Source organism: Periplaneta americana, chromosome 14 (genome assembly GCF_040183065.1).
Source record: "Periplaneta americana isolate PAMFEO1 chromosome 14, P.americana_PAMFEO1_priV1, whole genome shotgun sequence".
NCBI classification, from domain to species: Eukaryota; Metazoa; Arthropoda; class Insecta; order Blattodea; family Blattidae; genus Periplaneta; species Periplaneta americana.
In genome coordinates, this window is record NC_091130.1 from 114,002,355 (window position 1) to 114,030,151 (window position 27,797).

General features: G+C 33.1%; 1 protein-coding gene across 2 annotated transcripts in view; it reads right to left on the bottom strand.

Annotated features, from left to right (window-relative positions):
* Nucleotides 1-27,797, bottom strand: part of LOC138713683 (transcription factor SOX-10-like) — a 251,456-nt gene that overhangs the window by 207,725 nt on the left and 15,934 nt on the right. For both annotated transcript variants that reach the window (XM_069845966.1, XM_069845964.1), the window contains exon 2: nt 1,319-1,604. In XM_069845966.1, coding sequence (XP_069702067.1) covers nt 1,319-1,442 — 124 coding nt within the window. In that variant the 5' untranslated portion in view covers nt 1,443-1,604. The remainder of the gene's footprint in view (nt 1-1,318; nt 1,605-27,797) is intronic.

The following is a 27,797-nucleotide window of genomic DNA, read 5'->3' on the forward strand; positions in this document are numbered from 1 at the left end:
ACATCTCTTTTGAGTGTCCAGTAGTAGTCTGACAGATATTTTGGCTCAATTTTTCCTAGTAAGACCTTTCCATTTCAGAAAAATCCTGGTGAAAATGCTCCCCATGTTCATCGCTCATTACCCGAAGGTTTTGAGGAAAGAAAAAATAGATGAGAATCCAAGAAATTATTTTGAGAGATACATGACATCCCATCACGTTATAGTTCTGAATAAGCTCGCTGACAAGATCTCTGTAATCTTCTGATTTGTGATTCCTAGAAAGTAGCAGTCTGTTGTATGATCCTTAGGTTCCCGGCATATGATTGGAACTGAAAAAGGCATATGACGGGATCCTTTTAGCCAACCAGTTAATAGAATCAAATGGAACGCAACAGATTTCAGGAGCCCAGTTCCTGTCTTCATCTATTTTGCAGTCAATAGAACACTCGTAAAGTCTTTTAACTAGTGTAGTAAAATTAAAAGTTAACTAATAACAAACGTAACAAAACTTGTTTATATGATTTATACAATATTTCGAGGTATGTTTCACTTTATAAGATACTGTTACCATACTCAGAATTAGGACAAAGAAAACAAAGGTTATGAAATTTGTTTCATGAATAAAAGTTCCAACTCAACTGAGAATTAATACTACGAGTAACTCTCACAGTCTTATGAGAAATAAAATTAATTTTTATCCGATTTGACAGGCAACAGTGACCTAAAGTTATAAGTCAATTGTTAAAGCAATGAAATGAAATATTTGAAATATTTTATTTTCATTCGCATGTTAAGAACTGTATATAGCAACAAAACTAATCAAATTTTCTAAAATAAAAAAAATGGTGGGTGGTAGAAAAACTCTGACTTCATTTTTGGAATCAGCAGATGAAATTACATAAGAAATTGCAGAAATTGTACATTTAACAAAATCATTGTTGGCACGTGATATTATAATGAAGCACATGTATGTAATCCTAGTAAAAGATATTAACACAGAAACAAGAAATTATAAAAAATGATTTAGGTGGAGTTTGGAAGTAAGTTCTTCAATTTTCGAAAGGTAATATATTAGTCCTTCCTTTAATTAATAAATATCTCTAATTACAAATATTGCAATATCTAATATGTACTTATCGTACATGAAATTCGAATACATCATTCATTCATTGTAATGAAATTGGTGACAATAATAATGATAATAACGATAATAATAATACTACTACTACTACTAATAATAATAATAATAATAATAATAATAATAATAATAATAGTAATAATATTACGACTAATAATAATATTGCGATTGCTTCATTTGTCTCCCACAGGAGCCACAAACCTTCAAGAAGTTTTCCAACGGCCTCGTCCAGAGGGACGCCCTCTTTGTCGGGCGTCGCGACGTCCGAGTTAGTACTGGTCGGCGGGGACCCACCCGAGTCGGGCGCCGTCGGGTTCTTGTACATAGCGTCCAGATGCACTGCACTCGATAAAACACTGAACTATTAGCTCAACTCGCAGTTATGCCTCCATGCTGCGGCGCTGTAGCTAACACAATAGCCTGTTCCTTGAGCGATGTGCGAATTCCTTGGTGCAAACACCTGACGATCCCATAGCCAGAGGTCGGCCTATAAAAAGAGAAGGGATTAATATTAATGTTTCACCTTCTTCCGAGCCAGAAATCCCAATCTAAAAATAATTATGTAAGCTTGAAAGTGTCCTAGAAAATATAATTTGAGGTACTGTAGGCCTGAAAACTTGGATCCTCGGAAATATTCAGTTCAAGCAACAGACTCGCTCACCGCGCGGCGCTCCGCGTGAATGAAGGCAACACGTGCGCCACCTCGCGACACATCACGCCCGATTCCCGAGTCTTCATTAATAGACAGTCGGCTCCTTCTGTGTATATTCTCTCTTTCTGTTAATACTAGTTTAAGGAAAGTTTTGGGCCATAACTGCTCGAAGTCTATGATTTGACGGCAGGGAATATTTACACAATAAAGAATGAGAATGTAGCCGGCCGTTGTGAAGGCAACGGGTAAGACGCGGATTGTACTCCGCAAGGAAGCTACGATATGAGTAAAAATTACGCCTAGAATATTGATAATGATATTAAAATTAATAGTTATGATGTACCTTTATATTTGAGGGGGTCAGAAGCAAAGGGGTAAGTTATAAATGCACTTAAGTTATTTGTGAGAAAATGTGTACATAAGATTTCGTAAATTCCTTGAAATTGTTTATTTCAGTTTTAGTGTGTGATGTTATTAAAAGATATATCTCCTTGCCACTAAAATTTTAAGGGTGCTATTCATAGACATTTCGCAGCACGCGCTACGAGCGTACTAAGCTAGCCCCGGCTATCCACTGGTTACTAGTACAGAATTCAAATCATATCCTATTGCTAACACTGGTTTATGAATACGAAAAACGCTGGTCATCCACCGGAAGCCCGCGCTAAAAATGTCTATGAATACGGCCCTAAATGTTTTAGCTTTCCCTGGATGCACTTAACTCACGTTTTTAGAAATGTCAGTTGTACCCCTTTGTTTCTGGACCCCCTCATTTCTGATTTTCCTTCCACCATCACTTTAATATCACCTTTTTATGTTAATATATTAATTTGCTAAGTATTTCCTGATTACTTCCTATTCTACTGTTTTAACTGAGTTGCTATCTATCGTTCTCCATCTATCCTCTTCTATTCTCTTTCATACCTAGACTGTCTCCCTTCCATTTCTCACTTTCCAATTAAATATTGTTATATTCCTTTCCTTAAATATTTCCATTATTTTTATTTATTTTTTCTTTAGTTTCGAATCTATCTATTTTTAATCATCAGAGACCGGATTTTAAAGGGCAAATTTTTCGTCGAAAAAGGACAAAAAAGGAAAGTTATAGCCAAAAAAAAAAAAAGAATAACTTAAAAAAAGAACTATATTAACAAATACCTTACTATAATTTCCAATACATTTTAACTTCTATTCATTTATTAGGTCTAAACAAAAAAGCTAATTTGTATTTTTCTATCAACATAAAGACGAAGGAATTAGGCCTACTAAAGTATGTTGTTGACTCACGTTTTATGAACCCTTGGAAATCGAAAGTACGATTTGGAACAATTTGTAATGCTGCAATTTTGTAGCAATTATAAACAGCACATAGACACAGTGACATTTTAACACAGCACTAATTAATAAAACTATTAACTAGCCCAGCAATAATATACATTGCAGTTGATTATAGCATGTTTCGCGAGTATCTCCACACCGGCCGCCTAGGTAGCAGCACCAGCGTCGTTCGCGCGCAGAACTGCTAGCTGTCCGGTATTATTATAGTAAGGTATTTGATATTACTCCCCAGCACATTCATAGATATACACGGCACACACAATCTTACAATTATCTCTTCACAGCATAAGGAAAGTGTTGTATTTGATATGGTCAAAAAAGAACTTTATTATTCCTTCAAAAGGGTGCTATTTTAATTGAAAAACACACTTCAGCACATTCATGGATACACATAGCACACACAAGCTTATATTTATCGCTTCACAACGTAAGGAAAGTGTTGTACTTGATCATATTCAACATTTCAATATGTTTCAATGTAATTACCGATAATATTTTGTAAAATTATTTCAATACTTTAATCACTTTAATGTATACTCATCCAATAAAAACAAATATACAGAGCCCGGAAGAATTATCTCCCCGATTTGAATTGAAATATTACGTAATAATAATTGAAATAATAATATAATAATTGAAAAATGTTGAAATAAATTATGTAGTGCGAGATCATGTTAATATTTATTTTTATTTATCTACAGTGAAAATAAAAATTCAAAGCTCTGTATCCGTTTATGTGTCATTTTTCCAGCCACCACCTTAATTGTAGTAGGCCTATATAGTTACTGTGCTTTTATATGAAGAGTCCACTGCAAAAATGATGGATGTCACTTTCTTGTCGAAAATGAACCGAGACTATCAATGCATAGCTTAAGACATATACAGTCTTACTAATAAACCGTGTATAGTTTTTATACGAGACTTATGCAGAGTTGAGACAGAAAACGTTACTAGTAAACCATGCATAAGCGATGGACGTATAAACAGGCTGTAACTATACAATGGGAATTGCTTTGCAGTAGTTATATACACGAAACCCCTTGTTTAAGCGTTGTATATAGGGAAAAAATGGCCGCCCCTCTAACAGCTGTTCGTATCGACTGTCATTTTATGATGATGGTTACCTTGTAACCACAGAAGAACAAACCAAAGATCATGGAATTATTAGAATAATATTGCTGTAGCTTGTACTCTTTGACCAAAATGTAGTGTGGTAATCGATTAGAGCCAGTTGTACTATCGATATTTAACACGCCACACTAGAGCGCTCTACCGGATGCAATAGAGAACCTCAGATATTCTATTACCTTTCGTAACGAAGTAATGACGAAACTATGACGTAGCTGTGTAACAGTTATACTGTTATACACTACCAGTCTTACTAATAAACCGTGTATAATTTTTATACGAGACTTATGCAAAGTTGAGACAGAAAACGTTACTAATAAACCGTGAATAAGCTATGGACGTATAAACAGGCTGTAACTATACAATGGGAATTGCTTTGCAGTAGTTATATACACGAAACCCCTTGTTTAAGCGTTGTATATAGGGAAAAAATGGCCGCCCCTTTAACAGCTGTTCGTATCGACTGTCATTTTATGATGATGTTTACCTTGTAACCACAGAAGAACAAACCAAAGATCATAGAATTATTAGAATAATATTGCTGTAGCTTGTACTCTTTGACCAAAATGTAGTGTGGTAATCGATTAGAGCCAGTTGTACTATCGATATTTAACACGCCACACTAGAGCGCTCTACCGGATGCAATAGAGAACCTCAGATATTCTATTACCTTTCATAACGAAGTAATGACGAAACTATGACGTAGCTGTGTAACAGTTATACTGTTATACACGACGTATGTAGTGATTATTAGTAAGGAATTTACACACAACCTGTAAACGAGCTACTCATTGTATAAGTATAAGACAGTTAAACGTCTGTATATAGAGTTTTTATTAGTAAGACCGATAGAATGTACATAGAGAGTTATATGGCATTAACACTGATAGTCATTGTCCAGTAATGATCGGAAAATCACAGTTAAGCTTTGAGCACTAAGCATTTCAAACTTTCAATTGCTTCTCCCGCAAAACGTATTCCAAATGACATCCGTCATTCTTGCAGTGGACTCTTCATATTTCAATCACATTCATTAAAAATACTGTATTTTCTTATTCTTCTTAATTTATAGAATACTTTCGTCTTATTTTATCTCTATCGTTAAATAAACGACTTATTGGTAATGACATTAAATGTAAAGTGAGCGTAGGAAACTGATTTTACAGTTCAGCGATTACTAAACAACTCAAAGACGTCACCAATTTGATTCCTTGCCAATACTAAATTTTGTAAATTTAGGAAAGGTTGGTTTGTAATTTCAAGTGGTCCACCGCTATGAAGTAACGTTGAAGGCTTTAAAAAAAAGGAGGGAATAGTGAACGGAAGAAAAGTCTGTGGCAGGTGAAGATATCAGATGATAGACGACATTAAGATAAGCCTACATGAATCATATGCGAAGACAAAGGCGGAAAATAGGTTGGAGAAGTGTTGGAGAATACTGGGTTTGCAGCGAAAGACCTGCTCTTGGGCATATCTCGATAACGGATAGGTCTGAACACTTGAATCAAAAAGTGTCATGATCTCTTACACACCAAGAGAATACAGAAGATCAGACAGTCCAACACGTGGAGTAACGGTTAGAATGTCTAACCGTGAAACGAGCGGTCCCGGATTCACATTCTGGTTGGAACAAGTTATCTGTTTGAGGTTTGTGCGGGGTTTTCCCTCAACCCATCAGGACCAAATGCTGGGTAAATTTCGGCGCTGAACTCTGGACTCATTTCACTAGCATCATCACCTTCATCTCACTCAGAAGCTAGCTAACCATAAAACTTGATAGAGCGTCGTAAAATAACCAATTTAAAAAAATTAAAGTGACATTTTATGACAGCAAAATTTAAGAATTAAAACAATTTAAATTAATGTTTGAAACAGAATAGTGAAATGGTTTGGAAACATGCCACTTCAAAGAAAAAATTAATACTAAGTTATTGGAAATGGAATGAATTGTGATATACATCAGATAGGATTTAAAGAAAGGAAAACAAATATATATATATATATATATATATATATATATATATATTATTCGATTAGTCTATATTATATTAATGTTAAAAATTAAATTATTGATTAGACTCAAAACAAAGAGGGTCATATAAGCACATATAAGCAATAAAAATAGTTGATTGTCAAAAGTGTACGTTGCAGTGGTGTCCAAATGGAAGAAGGAAGATGAAGAAAAGAAGAATAGCCTATCTGCGAAAGAAGAATGTCATAAAGGGATTTACAGTAACATTATTAGGTGAACAGAAAGGCTAAGTTATTAGCAATTTCGAGATGTCGAATACATTAACACTGTTAAAATAATTTATATAGGTCTATGTTAATTCTCTAACGTAAATTACATTTTGCTTGTTCCGAATTTTGGGGAAATATAATGATGAAGAAAAAATTAATTCCCAGATTAAACAAATAGCCTACACATTTCAAAATCCTCTATATAATTTTCAATATTTTTTCAATGATATATACATGGTTATTGGAACCTATTAATTACATGAATATATTCAAACGGTAGGCTAATTAAACAATAGTACATTATGCAACGAGCTGTAATGGTAGTAATTAAGACGAGAGGATGTTTATGAAACGAGCGCAAGCGAGTTTCATAATTTTCATACGAGCATCTTAATTACCATTATAGGCAAATTTCATACGACTTTATATGCTCGACCACAATTCTAACTTGAAATTATTCATAAGTATTCAGGTTATTCTTATGTGACTGGAGAGCGAACTGACCTTGTGCAATCTCGTAAATTGTGAGATGTGCGCAGACGCGAAAGTATTGATTTTTTTCCGGGCAACGAATGTCGACGACGACCTTGATGTAATCTAGAGAGTAAGATAAACATTAAACTTGATATAACTTGAAATTGAATTCGACATTGAAAAACGAGATGACAAATTGAATTTATTTGAATGTTATTTACAATTAACGCTAATTATTACAGTAACAGAACATAACATTCTGCGACAGTATTGGATTTCCAGCCTGCGTGACGTTTTGCTAGTTGTCTTTCGATTGCATATCCGAGAATAATCGAAAACCTGAACTTTAATGAATGGGTGTACTTTAATGACATGCATTAAAGGGCTGCTACCAGGTGTATAATTACTACATTTCGGCATGGTCGAGCATAAAAATACTTTCAATTTGGTATTTAGGAACTTCATTCAACATTAGTACTGAAGAAATTTTGAACATACTAGAACTTGAAAGACTATTTATATAAGATTTGCTGATGACAACATGGTGTTGTTAGCAGAAGAGGAGATGGTACTATGGAATATTCTAAAGTAAATTAAAGTAAATCCATGGCGCTACAGCCCTTTGCAGGGCCAAGACCGACCAGCCGGCTGCTGGCCTCACGTCCACATGGCGATACAGAGGTGGACGATCATCCAACCAGAATGGAGGTATCGTATGGTCAGTACGATGATCCCCCCAGCCGTTATAGCTGGTTTGCGAAACCGGATTTTCGCCACCTATCGTAGCTCCCCAAGTGCATCACAATGCTACAGGAGCTAAATGACAGCTGTGAGCAGTATGGAATGAAGATAAATGCCAACAAGACGAACACCATGGTCATAGGAAGAAAAATAAAGAATGTAAACTTGCGAATTCTAAATGAGGCAATAGAGCAAGTGAATAGCTTCAAATACTAAGTCAAATGCTAAGAAGTCAAAACGAGAATAGCAATGGCAAAGGATGCTTTTAATAGAAAAAGAAGCATTTTCTGCGGACCTCTGGATAAAGAACTATGGGAGAGACTAGTGAAGTGCTTTGTGTGGAGTGTAGCATTGTATGGGGCGGAAACATGGATATTACGACGAAGTGAAGAGAAGAGAATAGAAGCATTTGAAATGTGGATATGGAGAAGGATGGAGCGTGTGAAATGGAAAGGCAGAGTAAGAAACGAAGCTGTGTTGGAAAGAGGGAAGAAAGAATGATGCTGAAACTGATCAGGAAGAGGAGTCACTGGCTGAGAAGAAACTGACTACTGAAGGATGCACTGGAAGGAATGGTGAACGGGAGAATAGTTCGGGATAGAAGAAGATAACAGATCATAGACATTAAGATATGGATCATATGAGGAAAAGAAGAGGGAGGTAGAAAATAGGAAAGATTGGAGAAAGCTGGGTTTGCAGTGAAAGACCTGCCCTTGGTCAGAACACTAAATGAATAATAATAATAATAATAATAATAATAATAATAATAATAATAATAATAATAATAATCGTAAGCTTCATGGATTTGGATCATTTGATCCGTTCCGTCTCCAAGATTTATAACTGTTCTCGCCAACGTTTCATAGGTCTTTCAATTCTTTTTGTACCTGCATGATTGTAATGGGATTTGACTTTTTGGCATTCACTCTAATAATAATAATAATAATAATAATAATAATAATAATAATAATAATAATAATATAACAATATTATTATTATTATTATTATTATTATTATTATAAGTGGCATACGCAGAATTTTGTTACGAGGTGAAATTATTAAAATTGTTTATAATTTACATTATGTAGGATGATTTTGAAATTTTGAAGTAAAACATGGTTTTAATAATTAGACAACAGCACATTAAAAATATTATTCACGAAAAAAATTTACATTATCGGTATTTTAAAATTTGTGTATTATTATTATTATTATTATTATTATTATTATTATTATTATCATCATCATCATCATCATCATCATTATTATAAGTGGCATTCGCAGAATTTTGTCAAGGAGGCGAAATTATTAAAATAGTTCATAATTTGCATTATCGGTGTTCTTAATTTTGTGTATTATTATTATTATTATTATTATTATTATTATTATTATTATTATTATTATTATTATTATTCGCTAAACTGGAGAATTCCCACGGTATCTTTGAACCGTGCCGTTACGTTTAGCACCAAATTTAAGTAAATACACAATCTTGCCAACATAAGAACACGACGTTGGTGTGTGGCGTCGTTGGAGGGAGAAATTTGTTTCTTTTCTGCCGTGGGTATTATCCAGTTGTTCCTTATTATTATACAGACTTCTTTCTATCATGACCCTATTGAATAACATGCTACGCTTACATTATATGTATGTACACTACCAACAAAATTACGCCATACGATCAGTAGAGTTCGGATTTTAAGTAATTACATATTGTATTCCTATGCATCTAAGAGAAAAACAGAAAATGTCGGCGAATCATACCAAAATTATCCTTATTCTGAAGTTCTAAGCCACTTGTTTTGATGTGCAGGGTTACATATTTTGAATCATGACAAATCTTTCACATATTTTAAAGTACCTATATTGTCTATTTTCTTAAATAATACAATTATTAAATATATATATATATATATATATATATATATATATATATATATTTTACCATTTAACCTCAATATTTGGCCTATAAATGAATATGCGTTTGAGAATTGTTTATACTGCCTGTCCCTTCATCTCTCGTGCATGCACCAATCAAACATGTGTTATTCTTGCTCCAGAGTAGTTTCAGATCTTGACAATTAACAGATGAACATCCTTTTATCATGTAGATAGCTTGTATATCCCTTAGAATAGATAGTAGCGGTAAATAATGTTTTGTAAGGAACAATACCAATACGAACGGTGTGTTTCATTGTATATAGTCGGTAACTCAGTTTACCGCTACTTAAATCTATTCAATTTTTAATTGCACCTCCAAGGTATCAACGACAATTATTATGTATGTTTCTTGTTGATGACAGAGTTTTGTTTACTTTTTCTTGCATACCTATATATTTGTATGTAATGTAACAGGCAGAAAGGTATAAAAGGATTTGGAGTTAAATTTGTATTTTATTTGTAATAATGAATGAAATTAAAACACGATCAGTGCATCATAATAGCCTTCTGTATGGGCTATTGTAATACAGCTAGAGGGCTATTCTGATACAGTGCTATAAATCTGGAAATATTGTACAGAGCAATAAAGTAGGGCTATTGTGATACACATAGATGTTTAATGTATCACCTGTAAAACTTTGGTTGAAATCATATTAAAAGTGATTAAGATTTAGCAACTTTTGTAATGAAGTATGGTATATTTTCCATAAAATTTGTACAATTTAGTGAAACTTTAATACCTTACTGCTAATGCTAGAAAATTGCTATTATGTCCAAATAATTATTTTGTGTTTAAGGAAATAGATTGTGAAACTTAATATACAGTTTGTATCGCTAAAATAAAATAAATTTTTAAAAATAATTATGATTTATATTATGATAATAATTATAATTTTTAAATAAATAATTCACTTTACTTTTTAACTTTGCTCTACAGTATGTCATTAGGAAAGTACAGGGTAACAGAGAGGGTTTGGAATTGAATGTGTTACATCAGCTGCTTGTCTATGCGGATGATGTGAATATGTTAGGAGAAAATCCAGAAACGATTAGGGAAAATACGGGAATTTTACTGGAAGCAAGTAAAGCGATAGGTTTGGAAGTAAATCCCGAAAAGACAAAGTATATGATTATGTCTCGTGACCAGAATTTTGTAAGAAATGGAAATATAAGAATTGTAAATTTACCTTTTGAAGAGGTGGAGAAGTTCAAATATCTTGGAGCAACAGTAACAAACATAAATGATACTCGGGAGGAAATTAAACACAGAATAAATATGGGAAATGCCCGTTATTATTCGGTTGAAAAGCTTTTATCATCCAGTCTGCTGTCAAAAAATCTGAAAGTTAGAATTTATAAAACAGTTATATTACCGGTTGTTCATTATGGTTGTGAAACTTGGACTCTCACTTTGAGAGAGGAACATAGGTTAAGGGTGTTTGAGAATAAGGTGCTTAGGAAAATATTTTAGGCTAAGAGGGATTAAGTTACAGGAGAATGGAGAAAGTTACACAACGCAGAACCACACGTATTGTATTCTTCACCTGACGTAATTAGGTAACCTAGATGTTGATACAGCGTCGTAAAATAATCCAATAAAAAAAACCGTAATTAGGAACATTAAGTCCAGACGTTTGAGATGGGCAGGGCATGTAGCACGTATGGGGCGAATCCAGAAATGCATATAGAGTGTTAGTTGGGAGGCCGGAGGGGAAAAAGACCTTTAGGAAGGCCGAGACGTAGATGGGAAGATAATATTAAAATGGATTTGAGGGAGGTGGGATATGATGATAGAGAATGGATTAATCTTGCACAGGATAGGGACCAATGGGGGGGCTTATGTGAGGGCGGCAATGAACCTCCGAGTTCCTTAAAAGCCAGTAAGTAAGTAAATAATTATTAATGCATTTTTCAAAGTAGTGTTAAATTTCAGCAGTAAGAAGAATGACTAGTGACCTAAAACTATTAGATAAATAAGTCTATACGTGTAATTTTTTTAACTTATACTGTATTGTAGGTGTCATGCCAGTGTCAATTAAAACATCCCTCAAGAGCTGAGAAATTATGAAATAGCCCTCAAGAGGTAATTGTTTTTTTATTTTTACTATATCACCTTCCAAGGCTTGCCTATAGACACACAATAACACACAATTTACAATAATGATTGCACATGAATGGCACATGAAAAAATATAGCCTATAGATAAAATTTAAGATACTAATACAGATTTTCGATCACAAATGTATAATTAAACAATTATGTGGAGTGTTTACCATATAAGTGATTTTTTAAGATGGCAACTGAGTATTTAATTATGTTTTGGACAATTTCGTCTTGAATATCTTTGCCTAATTTATATTTCCCTTTCCACATCACAAAAAATTTTGGACTGTGCTTCGGGACCCCAACAGCAGACCTGTCACTGTGATACTCTGGACTTGAAGTTATAAAATTTATCAACTTCGTCCATTTCTTTCGTTGCAAACATATTATCGTAACAGCCCTTCTAGCGTATCTTAATAGCGCTAAAATAGAAAAAAGAAGCTAACAAAGTAACCGAGCATCACATCAAAGTTTTTTCAAGAAACAAACCTGTCTTTTCTTTTCATACATTTATGAGGCTGATAGTGATTTCGTTTTTAAACTTTGTTCAAGATTGCTGTTAAAGAGCATAAAATGTACTTTCTTAATCGCAGTTATAAACATTTTCAAACTGAGCATTTGATGCAATTTTAAGTCTGTGTCAAATTAGCCCGACTATTTCTACTCTATCATATTAGCCTTACTTGACTCTACAATAAATATTATAATGATTAGAGTCCGGATGTTTGACAAAATGCCTTTTTTCTTGGTGGAAGTAAATCATTATTTGCATAGATATAAATGTGATTTGGAGTAAATAAAAGTGATAGGGCAATTTGTGTATTTTGCCTACTTTGCCTTTTTAAGGTGTTTCTTACTAATAAATGCCTTTATGTCTCATTTTAAAGTAATATTTCTTGTTTATTTGCAATTTTATAATTTAAATGTAATGTGTATGAAATTTAAATATTTGAAACAATGACTAACTTTACTAACAATCTATACTAATAATAAATCTGTAGCCGAAATTTTTCTGGTAATTTTCGATTTTCCAAAAATAATTCGTCCTAACATATATAATTAACCACCCTGAAACCGATAATAGCTTTTTTGAAATTTTTGTTTGCATGTCTGTCTGTCTGTCTGTATGTTTGTTACCTTTTCACGCGATAATGGCTGAACGGATTTCGATCAAAATTGGAATATAAATTAAGTTCGTTGTAACTTAGATTTTAGGCTATATGGCATTCAAAATACATTATTTAAAAGGGGGATTATAATGGGACCTGAATTAAATAAATCGAAATATCTCGCGTATTATTGATTTTTGTGAAAAATGTTACACAACAAAAGTTTCTTCAAAAATAATTTTCGATAAGCTTTATTCTTTGAAAAATTTTGATAGGACTGATATTTAATGAGATAAATGAGTTTTAAAATTAAAATAACTGTCATCTAAGGCCGTGTAACGAAATAAAAAAACAAATGACTTGGTCTATAAGGGGCCTTGGACAACAACAATCGAAAGCTATGAAAGATAGCCTACAGAGAATGTTTCTGTGATTGTATGAAGTAATATCGGAAGGTAAATTAACCGATTTGTATAATTAATTATTATTTCACCATTGGAAAGTGTAGTTTCTCTAGATGGACATAATACTATAATGTTATTACAGTAACTTCTGATATAATAATGTAATGAAATATAATATAATATAATATAATATAATATAATATAATATAATATAATATAATATAATATAATATAATATAATATAATATAATATAATATAAGTTATTTGAAGGGTTCAGAACCATAGAGGGCCAAGCGCCATTTACTGAATACGTAGAAAACAATAAGGGTTAAAATTAAGTTATTACCATAATTCAATGGAAACATATAGCAAGTAAAATAAAGTATACACATTAAATATAAATGATGTCAATGTTCATTAAACTATGGTTGCATGTAATAACAATTAAGAAACATGTTAAAGGAATTGCCATTGCACCAAATGAGTGCTTTCTGGACCAAAATGATCGCATTTAATTATATAAATACAATTTAAATTAAGTAACATATTAAACGATTTATCCTTCTATCAAACACGAATGTTCCCTGGATCAAAAGTCCTATTTTAATTATGTAATTACTTTATATTTATTTCTAACAGGTGCAGCGGAGCGCACGGGTACGGCTAGTAGTAAATAAAAGTTTTTTTTTCGGTGCTTAATCTACTAATAATCGTGCTTTAATACTGTTGGTGTAATATGAATAATGATCGACAACCCACAGTCACAAATATAATATTGTCATGTCTTCACGATACCAACAATCAGCTTTATAACTTTAAATATTAAACTCTTCTCATAGAAGTTATCACATAGCATTTTCAATTGTTTGCTTTCAAATCTTAACATTACAATTTCGTGCTACACGCGTTTATTATTGTCGTAGAAAGAAATTTGAGTGAGAAACAGTCGGTTATTATCGGGTGACAGAAGGTATAAGATCGGTTAGCTAGAATGCCTAAATTCAGTAAACCATTGCAAAGTAAATTTCATGCTTATGTTAGTGAATTTGGTGCTCATGTGTTTTCAACCGATGGAACAGTTTTGTTATGTAAGGCTTGTGAAAAGACAGTTAATCACGAAAAAAAAAGTATTTTATAAGTCAACATACAGTATATCATCTACGAAATAAATATGTGAGTTATGTTGATATAATTTAAATTTATTTCTAAAATATATTATGGCTTTTAAGGAACCCGCAGGTTCATTGCCGCCCTCACATAAGCCCGCCATCAGTTCCTATCCTGTGCAAGATTAATCCAGTCTCTATCGTATCCCACCTCCTTCAAATCCATTTTAATATTATCCTCCCATCTATGTCTTGGCCTCCCCAAAGGTCTTTTTCCCGCCGGCATCCCAACTAACACTCTATATGCATTTCTGGGTTTACCCATACGTGCTATTATCGCAGCGGCCTCATGATTAACATGTCGGCATCATACAATAACGTGCGGTGTGCTTTTAAAACATAATTTTGCCAACCGATTGTTGCTCTGTAGGTTTCACTCTAAGCGTCACGTTGTCACGTCTACTTCCTCGATAAGAATAAGCACTAGTTTGTTATATTGTTAAATGGCTATTATTATTATTATTATTATTATTATTATTATTATTAATATTATTATTATTATTATTTCATATACAGTACGTTGGCATTCATAACTCTTATTAATAATTTTTAATCACATACCTTAATGTTCGTCCTCAGCACAAGACATTGCAACCTCGGTTTTAATCCAAGTGGATTAGACAAGTAGGTGTCATTTAATAATGGAAGCAGCTTATTGGTTGCCATATTGAAATTGAGACGAGTGATTGGAGCGGCGACATAAGAAATTGAAAACAATAATGCAATTAAATTTCAAAGTCATGCCGAATGTTATGCACGAGGCCGCTCAAAGACCTGCCGAATGTTAACCATAGAGCGCGGCGATAATACATGCCCTGCCCATCTCAAACGTCTGGATTTAATGTTCCTAATTATGTCAGGTGAAGAATAAAATGCGTGCAGTTCTGCATTGTGTAACTTTCTCCATTCTCCTGTAACTTCATTCCTTTTAGCCCCAAATATTTTCCTAAGAACCTTATTCTCAAATACCTAAAATATGTTATACCTTTTTAAAATTTATAATGCCTTTTTCAAAGATTATTTTGCCCTTTTTTACGTTTTTATTGCCTTTTTTGCCTGCCTATTTTAACTGTTATAAGTGCCTAAACATCTGGGCTATAATAACTTAGGGCCGTATTCATAGACATTCTTAGCGCGGGCTTTCGGTGGATGATCAGCGAACTAATGTTCTTCGTATTCATAAACCAGTGTCAGCAATATGATATTATATGAATGCTATTTAGCACGCTCGTAGCCCGGGCTAGCGAAATGTGTATGAATAGCACCCTTAATGATCAATAGATCTGACAAAATCAGGTGTTTTAAACTCTCGTTTCTTACATCCGAATCAATATAAAATAAATTCAATGAAGCTAGATAAAGTTATTAAGTATTTATCTACATACATTGCTAATTTTATACGTATTTCTGACTTTTATATTAGGCCTACTTAATATCCAGGCTCTACTGATAACATAATTATAGGTTAACTAGTGGCTTGTGCAGCAAATTCTGCAAACTAAGTTTATTAGACGTTCAAATAAACATTTTTCAGATTTATTTTCAATGAAGAATACCAGACACTCTGAAAGTTATTTGTTTCCATAATAATGAAAGATACTCTCTCTCCGAGTCAATACTGAAGAGAACCACGCATATAAATATCTACACCACACCGCCATTAAATATATGAAAAATACCCAACCCCACTTGATTAATAACTATAAAAATATTTGATTTCAATAATATTATTATCTTACGTAAGTTTTATAGCTTTCAGTAACATATGCTATATAGCCGCCACTCAGTAAAATATAGAAATGAAAATCTAATTTAAGTTATTCTCTACATCTACTTATATAACCCCAAAACGTTTCACTTTCATATCATCAATATAGCATTAATATGTATATTTAATGAAAAAATAGTCACATCATGGCATTAACTACAATAATATTTCATTTCTAATGGTAATAATGTCATCAAACCACCTCAAGTTTTGTAGATTTTAATATCCAATACAGAGCTGTATCCAGAAAATTACACACCACAGAATCGAACCTGTAAATAATTTTTAGTACGTTAAGTTTTTAATAACCAATTTAATTTGAGCTCTAAATATGTCAGCATTCTTGCAGATCATGGCCTTCGTGTAATATTGTTTACTGTAGTTCGTGTTTTGTTTTATTCTGAAATGCAATTAGCTAGTTCTCAAAACTGACGACAGATGGATTTTGGAAAATAGGAAAATTATGTTGAAAAATTGACATTTCACTGAAAACTACTATTTTCCTGAAAAACTTTGAGTTCCAAGCTTCAAAATGAGGGAGCATTTATTAAAATCCGTTCAGCCGTTTTCCCGTAATTTCCATTAACAGTTCAAATTATATATATATATATATATATATATATATATGTTAGGCCTACCGCTTTAGATAATATCACAGCTCTATCTGAAGAGGGATTCGTGTACACAGCCAATGTGGTAAGTTTCTACCTCACTCGTCAGGAATTAAAATTGGAAATGTGTATAAATATATTTTAGCTTTCAGGAAAAATAGAGACGGAATTGAAAAGAAATAGTTTGTATTTAGCCGGTGTTTTAAATTTATGGCGATTTTAAATTACGGCAGAAAGGCTAATGAATTAAAAGTATCAGTCGGTATTCCGTAAACACATCAGCGGTGGGTGAGAAGAAGGTTGCCGCAAACAGACGAACCTTGTGTGGCGGGGTCGCATAGAAGGGATCTTTGTTTCGTTCCGATCGGCCTCCGAGTCTGTCAACACTCAGCCATCATCGAGCCAGACCGCTTAATTCTGTAGATCATCACAAATTTACCATCAACGCAGTCCATTTGTCTTTACTTTGCACCTCATATTCCACGAGCACAAATCATATGTTCATCGTCCCTACATAAAAATCCATAATATTCATCCACCCAAGTCAGGCAGGTGCCATGTCATAATTTTTACAATAAATTCGCTTCTGTTTTGTTTATTTTTCAACCTTACATTGGACATATGGTGCGACTCTTTCAATGTAGAATCGGTATGACGCCAGACCTCTACCTGTGATAACAGAATTGTGGATTGCAGATAGTGATGGAGGAAATAAATTAAATACCGATATATTGATATTGCAATATATTGCAAACCTAATTTCGATAAACGATATATATCGCAGAAAATATATCGATATACCGAATGATTATCGATATATCGCTATTCCGTAAGTAAATTGCATTTTCAGGCGTATGTTTACTGTATTAAAATAAAATTATTTAAATTTTAATATTCCTTTTTACCATTGAAATTAACATCATAACAGTCAAAAGCAGAAATGTAAAATTGAAACAATAAACAATACATTTTCAGTACCATATTATGATGTAGGTCCTAAGCTAAATCAAAATTATAGTGAAAGCAAGGGAGCTTAAATAATATAGTGAGAAAGAGTTAAGTGAACTCTACATGGTTGAGTATTTGATATTGGAACACGATTCAGTTATTCTAATATTATATAGGATTCAATTCAGGACACATATAATGCTCTTTTCTACCTAACAACGTAATCATTTTTAAATATAAGTAAACAGAACGTGTAATTATTTTTGTGCGAGATCGTGCGTATTTGCTTGCTTTCCGCACAAAACCAATACGCGGTAAGTGTGAAATACCACATTCAGTATTCCCAACGTAACACACATAACAATTTCCCTCTTCTTACCGCTTAAGCGCCATATTCATTTTACTGCTTTAGGCTTTTAACATATTATTTTAGAGACGTTTAACATAGTAATAATTATAAATTGGAAACTTACCACTGCAATTTCACCAAAATTGCACTGTTAATTATTGTTTTTAAATATTTGCAAAAATTAAGTAAAGTCTACTACTCCACAAAAGTTATTGCATTCCTGATGCAAGTAACATTAAGGAAGCCGTGAAAAAATCAACAATATTCCAGATACCGATGTTATTACTACAATATGTTATATAAATAATATTGTTAAAATATTAAAATGAAAAATAAATCATTACATAACCTTACCGTTTGTTTTAAGTTCGCATTTATAGACTGGGGGGGGGGGAAGACAGACGTATATCAAGGCCTGCTGGAGTATAGTAAACACAGAAAACGTTTTATAGCAACAATGTTGAAGATAGATATTTTGGTATTCCAAAGTTGCCGTCATTAAACAGAAACCAAGATGGAGATTTCATTGCAACTAATTAGAAAATCCTCTTTTAGGTATGTAATAAACGATCTTCGCACAAATAATGTACGATACACGAGCGGTATGTTTGTTTTCATGTTCGAGGGAAAGATTGAAAAAGCGAAACGTAGTTGAGCTTTTATAATTTCCGAGAAACATACCGCTCTTGTAACGCATATTACTATTAAATATAAGTAAACCGTACTTACAACGTTACAAGTTTTAAGAAACTTCACAGTTGATTTGATACAATCCTTCTATAGTAAGTTCCCATTTCAAGTTATTGTTACACTCAAACATTTCAAACAACAATGGTGATGATTATAGGAATAGAATTTTTATGCACTAAAAGATATAATAAGAAAACAGGATGTCAGCACTAGGTTGTGCATAGAAATCATAGACGTAAACAAATGTCACATCGGTATTAAATCCTTGTTTCTCTTTCCATTTCAGAATAGAGAATTAAAAGTTTTGATACCTGTTTTGAAGTCAGACGGTTCCTTTTCAGAGTGGGAGTTGATCCTGCCTTGGAGAACAATAAAATATCAAAATACTAGTAGATAAACCTCCCGTCTGTATCACGTTCGCACACGCTGCATTTTGAATTTGGTGCTGCATATTAAACAGTTTGAATTCGAATTCCAGTCCAGCCAATTAGAACAAGGTATTGAGCGAGGTTGCACAATTATGTAATCGTCGATAAAGTTATGAGAAAACCGATATATTATACATATACTGAATCAAAATTTCGATATCGATATATCGCTACATCGAAACGAAAATATCGGTATTTCGTAAAAACCGATATATCGTTCCCATCTCTATTGCAGAAACAACACAAGTCACAATTTTTCTCAAACTCAGCTTTTCATTCATTCATTTAGTGTTCTGCCCAAGGGCAGGTCTTTCACTGCAAACCCAGCCTTCTCTAATCTTTCCTATTTCCTACATTCCTTTTTATTTCCTCATATGATCCATATATCTTTATGTCGTCTATCATCTGATATCTTCTTCTGCCCCGAACTCTTCTCCCGTTCACTATTCCTTCCAATGCATCCTTCGGTAGGCAGTTTTTTCTCAGCCAGTAACCCAACCAGTTCCTTTTCCTCTTTCTGATCAGTTTCAACATCATTCTTTCTTCACGCACTCTTTCCAACACAGCTTCATTTCTTATTCTGTCTGTCTACTTCACATGTTCCATTCTTCTCCACATCCACATTTCATATAGCTGTAATATTCATACATATGCAGAAATCCCACACCTTCTGTCCAAATCAGTCAATCAATCTTCTTAATGTATCCAGCTGTTTGCTGATAACATATAGTCCACTGTAGTCTATTCAGTTGTTTTTCACGAGAAATGAGGGGTATTTTGATCGGTGTTCATTATAGATGCCTGTTGCTAGTAGCCAGAGTTGGGGTGTAGTCAATATATACTGCAGGGCTGTGTCTTCTGCAACTGGTACTGATGATTTTAATTTACTTCTTTTGTGGTTTATGGATGGACAGTATAGAAGAATGTGTTCCAGATCTTCATCATGATTATTCTGTGCACAGTGTACATTTCACAACAACAGTAAGTTACAAATTCTTAGGAACTCTTTACATATCATCCAAAATCATTTATATTTTCAAGAATGATAATTTTGTTAATATGACATTTTGGCATCAAGCGAATCCCAAATCCAAAATTTAGTAGCTTTTATTCGATTAATCGTCTTAAAAAATATAACTGTTCTATGTATTCAGGACCCACTCTGGAGGGCTGATGATTTAATCAAATCCTTCTCTCTGAATTGCAAAAATCTGCAAGAACACCACAAATCCAGGACAAGTGGGATTTTTTAGAAACTAAAAAAGTAAGTTTGATTTACTTTGTTCTTTGCAGGATTAAAGGAATTTGAAGAGTTAAATATGCTGTTTACATAATGTTGCATTTTAGTACGTTTGTGTTCTTTTTCAATTTCTTGGCTTAAATAAATACAGGGCTTTCATTTTAAAACTTCCCACTCTAATTACTTAAATTTAATTCAATTTAAACAAAAAAAAACACGTCAATTTAGATATTGAGAGGGTAGTCTGAAACCAGTTTTTATTGCATTTTAGATTTCATCCCCACTATCAGCTATTCCACTTTGGTATTTCAAATGGCACCTCTATATTTTTATACTTAAATATGAAAGAGTATTCAATTGTTTATACACCTCACTCATTTGTTTTCGCATCTTTTGTTTTTTATCGTCCATAATTCCACTATATGAACTAGATATCAATAGCTTTAGACTTTTGGATGTTGATAATCGAGCAGCATTACCGATAAATATATTTCTTCGATTTACTGTAACACCAGCTAACGTTTTATGTTCATGAACAGTTCCAAGTTTTAGTATAAAAGCTGATGCAATACTAGGTTCTCTGAGTCAAATCAGATTCATAATTAACCGCCCTGGTGTATTACCGGTCAATGCTCTGAGATCTATAGAGTCAATCACGGACTTATACCTATTGTAAGTGAAAGAATTTCAACAAACATATTTCTTACTAATTGAATTTTAAAGATAATCGTTAAACTGGGTAACTGGATTATTATTATTATTATCATCATCATCATCATTATTATTATTATTATTATTATTATTATTATTATTATTATTATTATTATTATTATTATTATTATTATAGCTTAAGTAGATATTTATTCCAGTTAACAAATAGTTAATTTTGTATTTAAACTAGGCTAAAAATTGAAGAATGTGATCCCAAAACGCATTCAGTCCATTTTAATGAAAGGATTTTTTTTTTATCTACCGGTCTGCGAAAGATTAATCCAGTCTCTATCATCATATCCCACTTCCCGCAAATCCATTTTAATATTATCCTCCCATCTACGTCTCGGCCTTCCCAAAGATCTTATTCTCTCCAGCCTCCCAACTAACACTCTATATGCATTTTTGGATTCACCCATACATCCTACATGCCCTTCCCATCTCAAAAACGTCTGGATTTAACGTTCCTAATTATGTCACGTGGAGAATACAATGCATGCAGTTCTACGTTGTGTAACTTTCTCCATTCTCCTGTAACTTCATTCCTTTTAGCCCCAAATATTTTCCTAAGAACCGTATTCTCAAACACCTTTAACCTATGTTCCTCTCTCAAAGTGAGGGTCCAAGTTTCACAACCATTAAGAACAATCGGTAATATAACTGTTTTATAAATTCTAACTTTCAGATTTTTTGACAGCAGACTGGATGATAAAAGCTTCTCAACTGAATAATAACACGCATTTCCCATATTTATTCTGCGTTTAATTTCCTCCCGAGTGTCATTTATATTTGTTACTGTTGCTCCCAGGTATTTCAATTTTTCCACCTCTTCAAAGGATAAATCTCCAATTTTTATATTTCCATTTCGTACAATATTCTCGTCACGAGACATAATTATATACTTTGTCTTTTCGGGGTTTACTTCAAACCTGTCTCTTTACTTGCTTCAAGTAAAAATCCCGTATTTTCTCTAATCGTTTGTGGATCTTCTAACATATTCACGTCATCCGCATAGAAATGCAGCTGATGTAACCCGTTCAATTCCAAACCCTCTCTGTTATCCTGGACTTTCCTAATGGCATATTCTAGAAAAAAAGTAAAGGTGATAGTGCATCTCCTTGCTTTAGCCCACAATGAATTGGAAATGCATCTGACAGAAACTGGCCTATACAGACTCTGCTGCACGTTTCACTGAGACACATTTTAATTAATCGAACTAGTTTCTTGGGAATACCAAATTCAATAAGAATATCATATAAAACTTCTCTCTTAACCGAGTCATATGCCTTTTAGAAGTCTATGAATAACCAATAATAATAATAATAATAATAATAATAATAATAATAATAATAATAATAATAATAATAATAATAATAAATGCACATTTTCAAAATGTGAAATAATGTTAAATAATTTAGACTTTTGTTTTATTAAAGTATATTTATAAAACAATTAAATCATAAACTCTGTACAGTGTAGCGTTGTTCGGTTAAACAGATTTTAAATGTGGTACTGTTATAACGTGAAATAGATGCTTTCGTCTCTTTTTTCGTGCATAATACTATTGGTTTTCCTCGACGATGTATGTTTACCCTTGGATCCGAGGTTCTCAGGTTCGAATCCTGCCGAGAACAAAAAATTTTGAAGGGCGATAAAACCCCTTAGCATGGCTTCCTCCAGCAGGAAAGCAAAGCTATGTGCTTGATGTCATAGATTAATGACTCGTAAAGAAACTCAGTACCTGACGAAGGGTTCCAGGTAAAATTCGTCCGCCACGCTAAATTTCTACACTGAATACCCTCCACAGTTGAAAAAACGTCGTTAAATGAAACACTGCAATACTGCTTGTTATAAGGTGTTGGAATGTGACATGTTTATGTTGTTTTATATACGACACATACATTCTAAAACCGAACATATATTATAGAGCTGTTTAAATATTTATAGACTCTTGAGACAAAGTGAGCATTTTGCAAAGCACACTATTGTTTAAGAAATCAGTGTTATTTAATGAAAGAATGTGGGCAATGACATCTCGAAGGCAAAAAATACGAGGATCTCTCGCCAGAATGTACTGCAATTGTAAAGTTACGTTCGAAAAGCGCAAGTTAGGATCAGCACAACAATAACTGGCCTTATCTTGGTGAACAAACATTGCATTATTTCCCTGACCGCTACAATAGTGCATTGTAAGCAGGCGCTTCACCTTGTGCGTTACTCACCGAGATCTCCCGAAGAAAATTTACACTGACCAACTTGAATGATCTCGCAGTGTCGAAATATTTTTCTAAAGTTTTGTGAGTAGAGACAAGAAACATATTGCGTGCACATTTGCCTTTAATTGTAATTTATATATCGTTTACTCTCACAATGCTATGAAATCTGATGTTAACTAGAAGGTTCTGGAAGGTTTATTCATACTAATTTAAAATAAATAAATAAATAAATAAATAAATAAATAAATAAATAAATAAATAAATAAATAAATGAATAAAATGTTATGTTTTATTTAACGACGCTCGCAACTGCCGAGGTTATATCAGCGTCGCCGATGTGCCGGAATTTTGTCCCACAGGTTCTTTTACATGCCTGTCGCATTTAAGCATACTTAAATGTTATCGACTTGGCCCGGGATCGAACCCGCAACCTCGGCATAGAAAGCCAGTGCTACACCAACTGTGCTAACCAAGCCTTAATTTAAAGGTTTACTTATTATATAAATAATTAATTATTAAGAATACTTGACAAATAAGGACTTAGGAATTTTTATGATTATCCAAGGAGAAATATATTAAAATGTAACAATCAAAGATACAAATTTAAGTGCATTTCGGACTCCTGTAGTTAATTTTACAAAAAGTGGTTTAGTATACAAGTTTAGAATGAAATGAGATTTAAAATCTTGCCAACGATGATCATAGGAACGTATTGAATTCTTTGTGTACAAAAGTACAAATATATTTCTGCATAAATGTATATCCGATGCAAGTATTTTTTTACTAGAAATAACTAACAGTAAAATTGAGTTGGACTTTCACATTTATTTTTAAATATATTATGAACAAGCTCACTTGCGAACTGTTTATATACCGGTACGAGTTTAAATGACGTTCGGAATCTTTCATCGTCTATATAGGGTAAAGTTGCCTATTTCCGTGATACCCCTAATCCCGTGATACTTTTTTAAAATTGAATGTCATTCAAAGCTTTGCCGTTCGACCATAGCGCCAGACATGTTTCTCGAAAGAGTGCATCTTTTGCCTACTTTTGAGGCATAAGTGAACTTCCTAGCAGATACCCAATCCCGTGACATTCAGTGAAAAAAACGTATCACGGAATTAGGAATATCATGGAATTAGAAAACTTTACCCTACCTTGTGAATTGATAATAGCAGATTATAATAGTATATTACGATACAAGGTTGGGAAGTGCTTTTTACAAAATCGAGGAAAAGTTTTCGCGATTTTGTAATGCACTTCACAACATTTTTTGCACGATAATACGTATTTTCAAAATTGCAAAAACAATACCTATATTTAGCATTAAAACTTTAGAGCAATATTATTCCAAAGCCTTCGCAAAACTGCAATGTAACAGTAACTAAGTGACAATAAGTGCATTGTAATGGTGTTTCAGGTTAGTTTTATGTTATGAAGAATGGTTTCCCTAGCAACAAATTTCTGTGTGACAATTCTAACTTTCAAAGTCTAACAACAATACCTGCAAATACAAAAAACACGATAGTGCAAAAACTCATATTTCATTTTTTAGAGAGAGAAATAAATCGTCCGGCTTTAATTATTAAGGATGACCACGAAGATTCGGAAATTAATAGCAAATAAATATAATTAAATAATATGAATATTATTATAAAATAAAATGTAATAATTAAGCACCGTTGATTATCAATTATAAAATAAAATCTTAGAAGATGACCTTAACATTATATTTATAAATAAAATATTTTATTTAAAATTAGCATATCCTTAATTAAGACCTTCTGAATGATATAAATAAAATTGTATAATCTGTAGGGGATCTTTAAGAATTTGCGAGATGATTTTTTGAATTTCAAAAGATGGTATTGATAATTGTTTTAAAAAATTATATGTAAATTTTGATAAAGAACTCCGAGCACCAAAAAATAAACCTGTCACTGACCAAATGAAGAGAGGGATGTTATACTTGTCACTAAGGTAGGGAATACAAGGCTCATAAATGACCCTCTTTTCATGATCAACCTGATGAGCTTGGTTTAGATCTCTCTCCATGTGTATAGTTGGATCTATGATAATAGCCTTCTGTTGTTGTCTGTTTATTGCTATTATATTCGCTCTTCTGTGAGAGTCGTCTTCAGAAATAACAAATAGTATACTTTTCGTGTTGCCTGGTACAATTTGATAAATTCAGAGAAAAAAAGAGAAATGAAATATATGTCAAACAAATGTGATGTATATACATGATATATTTTTAAAAGTACTTATTTAATTATATTTTCTGTAAATTATGTGGTATTACTGTGAACTCATGCTATTTTATGATGCAAATGATTTAAATTAGTCCACACCTGTGGAGTAACGGTTAGCGCGTCTGATCCCGCAACCATGTGGCCCGTGTTCGATTCCCGGTCGGGACAAGTTACCTAGTTGAGGTTTTTTCCGGGGTTTTCCCTCAACCCAATATGAGCAAATGCTGGGTAACTTTCGGTGTTGGACTCCGGACTCATTTCACCGGCATTATCACCTTCATCTCATTCAGACGCTAAATAACCTAAGATGTTGATAAAGCGTCGTAAAATAACCTAATAAAATAAAAAAATGATACCAACATCTATGGTTATGTAGCGTCTGAATGAGACGCCGGCATAATGAGTCCAGGGACTAGCGCCGAAAGTTACCCAGCATTTGCTCTTAATGGGTTGAGGGAAAACCCCGGAATAAACCTCAGCCAGGTAACTTGTCACAACCAGGATTTGAATCCGGGTCCTCTTGTTTCACGTTCAGGAATGCTAACCGTTACTCCACAGTGGTGGACGATGAATATGTTACACGCAATAACTTATTTTATCAAAATCTAATGGTAGCAGACATTACCATTTGAATATCATTATGTTTTTTCCATATGCAAGAATACACTTCGTCCAAGTGTTTATATCATATCCTGAAGTAAGATGCAAGATCTAGCTTTTGCGCAGCCTAAATATAAGCAAAATTATCACTTTATGTAGTTTTCTATCCTATACCTTCTTCAAAGAAATTCATCGAATGAAGTATCTGAATTTCGTTTAATTTGTTCAAATGGAATGCATGAAAATATATCTCTCTCCAATAAAATAACATAAATATTTCTTATAAGTAAACCTAATCTTATATTCTAAGTAAAATATTTAAATCTTAAAATACGTGTAGATTAATTCTGTCAACCTTTCGCGTTCGAGTAAATATGAAGATGATTGTAGGCCAACTAACAATAAGAATAAATTTTATACGTTACTAGTATCTAAACTGTTATTTGTTTCGTCGTACCTTGCAACTCAAATAATAACTTTATCTTTAACAGTGAATTAATGATTTTAATTCATTATTAAAATTTTAAATCACTTTTCCCCCAGACAACCAATAAATTACATCTTCAACAATAAAGTTTACACGTTAATTAATTTAACATTTGAGCCGTTCAGAGCAGAAGTGGTGTAAGTCAAAATTGGGTAATGAGGTTTAAGGTAAAAATTCTGTAAAATACAGCGCAAAGTAGCAATTAATATGTCCGTGCTATCTACTGACTACTAACAATTTAAATAAATTGAATATTAATTGCTATTTTGCGCTGTATTTTACAGAATGTTTACTTTAACCCTCATTGCCCATTTTTGACTTGCACCACTTCTGCTCTGAACGGCTCATTTTTTCACAACCAAAGCATGACCAAGAATAGGCCTATAATTTGAAATAAAAATTGTGAGCTTTCTTTCCAAAACTCACTATCTCCAAAATTTGAAGTTTTCAACTAAGAGTGTATTCATATAATACTTGAGGTTAAGTATTCACTGGTAACATTTTATGCAAAATAATATAAAATTCCCCGTCCATACCTGTGGAGTAGCGGTTAGCGGTTAGCCGCGAAACCGTATGGCCCGGGCTCGATTCCCGATCGGGGCAAGTTACCTGGTTGAGGTTTTTTCCGGGATATTCCCTCAACCCCATATGAGCAAATGTTGGGTAACATTCGGTGCTGGACCCCGGACTCATTTCACCGGTATTATCACCTTCATCTCATTCAGACGCTAAATAACCTAAGATGTTGATAAAGCGTCGTAAAATAACCTACTAAAATAAAATAAATATAAAATCCCTGTGAATTCTCAATGAAAAGAATGCAATTTGTTTCATAACTAATTAAATTCAGAGCCAGAATGAACTATTTTCTTTCCATGAAACACTATATCCACAGGACAGCAACAAAATTTCTCCAAGACGAGCAAAGTTACATGAAAAATAATGTAAGTATAAATTGCTATTTGTAGCGATGGCAACAGAAATTCGCCTCTAAAAACAGGGTTTTGGAGATAATGAATTTTAGAAAGAAAGTTCACAATTGTCTTATGTACTCTGATTTAGGTACCAATAGTGCATAAAA